The sequence below is a fragment of the Diadema antillarum genome, unplaced genomic scaffold (assembly GCF_040938485.1).
Source record: "Diadema antillarum isolate AM-2024a unplaced genomic scaffold, OU_Dant_1.0 scf00000067, whole genome shotgun sequence".
In the NCBI taxonomy this organism is placed as follows: Eukaryota; Metazoa; Echinodermata; class Echinoidea; order Diadematoida; family Diadematidae; genus Diadema; species Diadema antillarum.
Window position 1 is genome coordinate 1,702,416 of NW_027270956.1, and position 2,713 is coordinate 1,705,128.

At 39.4% G+C, this 2,713-nt stretch overlaps 1 protein-coding gene across 1 annotated transcript; it reads right to left on the reverse strand.

Annotated features, from left to right (window-relative positions):
* Positions 1-241: 241 nt before the first annotated feature.
* Positions 242-1,692, reverse strand: LOC139716612 (obscurin-like). The gene is made up of 3 exons (XM_071628138.1): positions 1,641-1,692; positions 931-1,251; positions 242-429 (listed from the first exon to the last, which is right to left on the reverse strand). Exons 1-3 carry the CDS (start codon positions 1,690-1,692, stop codon positions 242-244), a joined length of 561 nt encoding a protein of 186 aa, XP_071484239.1.
* Positions 1,693-2,713: the final 1,021 nt, after the last annotated feature.

Below are 2,713 nucleotides of genomic sequence, written 5' to 3' on the forward strand. Positions count from 1 at the left end.
TTCCCATGGTTGCAGCGTTTCCGTTAAAATGTTGGGACGTGGCATTTGTCCAAGTCATGTATGGTGAAAAGGACAAGTGGACGAAAATGCGTTCGATTTCTCTTTCAACTATGTACATTTTGTGAACTTTCCATAGGGTCATTTCTCACAATCTTTGGATTGTGAGTCATAGGGATCATGATGTCTCCATAAGCTCTTCTTTCAGATAATCTGATGGGATTATTGAAAGTCCGCGGTGAGTCTATTGCATTGGATCCTTCGTAAAGCGATTGATGTACGTCTGTGACGTCACGCCTTCATTGAGCAGCACACCGTCGAGATGCCAGGATAATGTTTCGACTGGAATCGCAGCCATGGTGGAGCAGCGTACTGTGATTGGCCGACTGGCTGAGACTCTACTTGGCACGGTGAGCGTTATGTTAGATTTCCCTGAATAGTAGTGAACAATATCCAAGGATGGCGGTATTAAAAGACACAAATCTTAAGATGTAGGCAAAAAGTAAGATTCGATTAAGTATGTTCTTCTTCATCTTTGTTAAGCGGCAAAAAGTGAAATGATGCATTAATATACACGTGTTATGTAACTATAATATTCCGGGCTTTAATGACAGCATTAATGTCTTAATGATGGAGATATCATTCCTCCAATAGAGTATTCGCAATGTTATGGTGCTCATGGACAAAGCCTTCTAGATTGGGAGAAAATAAGAAATCATGTTGCTGATGTCGGCCTCAGAAATTCCTTTTCAAAATTCACTAACAGACTTCATTGTCTTGAATAGTTATGGACCAAAGGGGTGATGTGTTTAGTTGCAAGGCTTTGTTTTCAGTTTGCCATCTAAGATGCTCTTCGTGAGTATGCATTCTTTATCAGGACTATACAGAAGTAATATTACCAAACAATAAATGCGAAAATATTACTCTGCTCACGTTCAACTTTCAAAGTTGCGTGTGCTGGTTGGTTGCCGACGACACACGTGTAGATGCCCGAGTTGAAGATCTTGAGATCAGTAATGATGAGTAGGGATTCCGAGCCACTCTCTCTCACATGAAGTTTATTCCAGTAGATATCGGTGGCGGAACTATACCGCTTGTTACCGCTGCCAAATAGGTAGTATTGCTGGTGCCTTGGGTAACCCCAATGATGCCATTTGAAAGAAGGACTCGAGATTCCTGTTACGCTGCATCTCAGGTAAGCCGTCTGACCCTCTGCATAGGTGATGTTTGGTGGGTTCAGGTAAACTGCCGCATCTGTCGGGTACAATGAATAAGCAAACAAGCAACAAACCGTAAAAGATAATGCTAATCTAACGGAAAATTGAAACTGTCGCTCACTTGACTCATTTTCGGTTAACTACCTCGGACAATGAAATCACATTAAAATATAACTGTGAATATATACGAAAATGATGACTGTAAAGGAAAGAAAAGAAAAAAACGAAAAGAAAACATTTTGAACAAATTCTTCACTGCTCTAATGTTATGTATACAATTTCACGAAACTCACATGCCAGTTTTAGGTTATACAATGATCACAACGTCCATAGCGACAAATTTAAGACTTACCTAATGGCAAATCACAACTTTCGAGAATTATTTAGAATATATCAAGCATATGTTAAATCATTTGTATGTCTTACCTGCAATTGTTGCCAGTAGGGCCAGTATCGAACCGAGGACAAGATGTTTCATTTCCACTTTTAAGAGCCGCGCACTTCCCCAATTCAAGTGCGAGACTTTGTGATTGGTTTAAGGCTGAAAGAAAGAATAGAAAGAAAGAATTGCAAGTGTAAAAAGGCGAACGTCACAACAAAATGCTATTTTACCAACCAAAAATGAAGAGCAATTCCTATAAGTGCAAAAGACAGAATGTGCCTTGCTGGCGATGGATTCGGTCTCACAACACTGATGACTGGTGCGCTGAAACGACGTTGCCAAATATCAGCCGTATAATGTTGACAAAACTCTCTTTATAAGGATATCGCCTCCCCTACATGATATCATGGATATTGTACCCCATGGTGTCATCTTACGTGTTCGTTTTAAAATAACTGGCTGACACGTCAGTGGCTTCAAAATGCAGTCGCATGCAAATGTGATATTCGAACAAGACACGTGCATCCCGGAAGAAAATGAAGTTTGTATGGCTATTCATTAGAAACAACCGGGTTTGGACGAGAGTTATTCGGAAACGAGTTCTACAAGGTTCCATAATTATGGTCTTGACCACGTGATCCAAATGATGACGAGATTCGTTCCACCAACTGGTTTAAAAAGACAAACTTTATCGGGTGTGTTCTGAGAAAGTCTTTCGGAAAGAAGAAGTGTCTGTTCTCCTAAGAATCTTGGGAGGAAACATAATGATTAGATTTTGGTTTCTTCTACATTACAGTTGGGAAAGGTGGAAGAATTTGTAACTGAAGTTGAAGGTCGAATACAAAAATACAAATATTTGTCTCTTTTGTCCGATTTGAAGCTCTCTTAATGCAATTGATCGGACATTGTTGGCATATCTTTCCCAGCTGACATAATTTTCACATCCATGTATGTTGGGATCTACAGTTTTACATGTTTTTAGGTAGGCTCTATTATATTAATGTTTCTTCATTGGGATACCATAACATGAACATTAACACATGTGTTCAGTAGAGGCCTACGTTCTTTATTAGGTGAAACCAAAAGACATGGCTGTATACATTTTGTTTGTTTTATT

Bases quoted from the DNA above. Each gene is read 5' to 3' on its own strand.
- LOC139716612 (XM_071628138.1), bottom strand. From the start codon at position 1,692: ATGAAACATCTTGTCCTCGGTTCGATACTGGCCCTACTGGCAACAATT. The intron at 1,252-1,640 runs GTAAGACATACA...TGTACCCGACAG, and splicing joins CCTACTGGCAACAATTGCAG to ATGCGGCAGTTTACCTGAAC. The intron at 430-930 runs GTGAGCAGAGTA...ACTACTATTCAG, and splicing joins CGCAACTTTGAAAGTTGAAC to GGAAATCTAACATAACGCTC.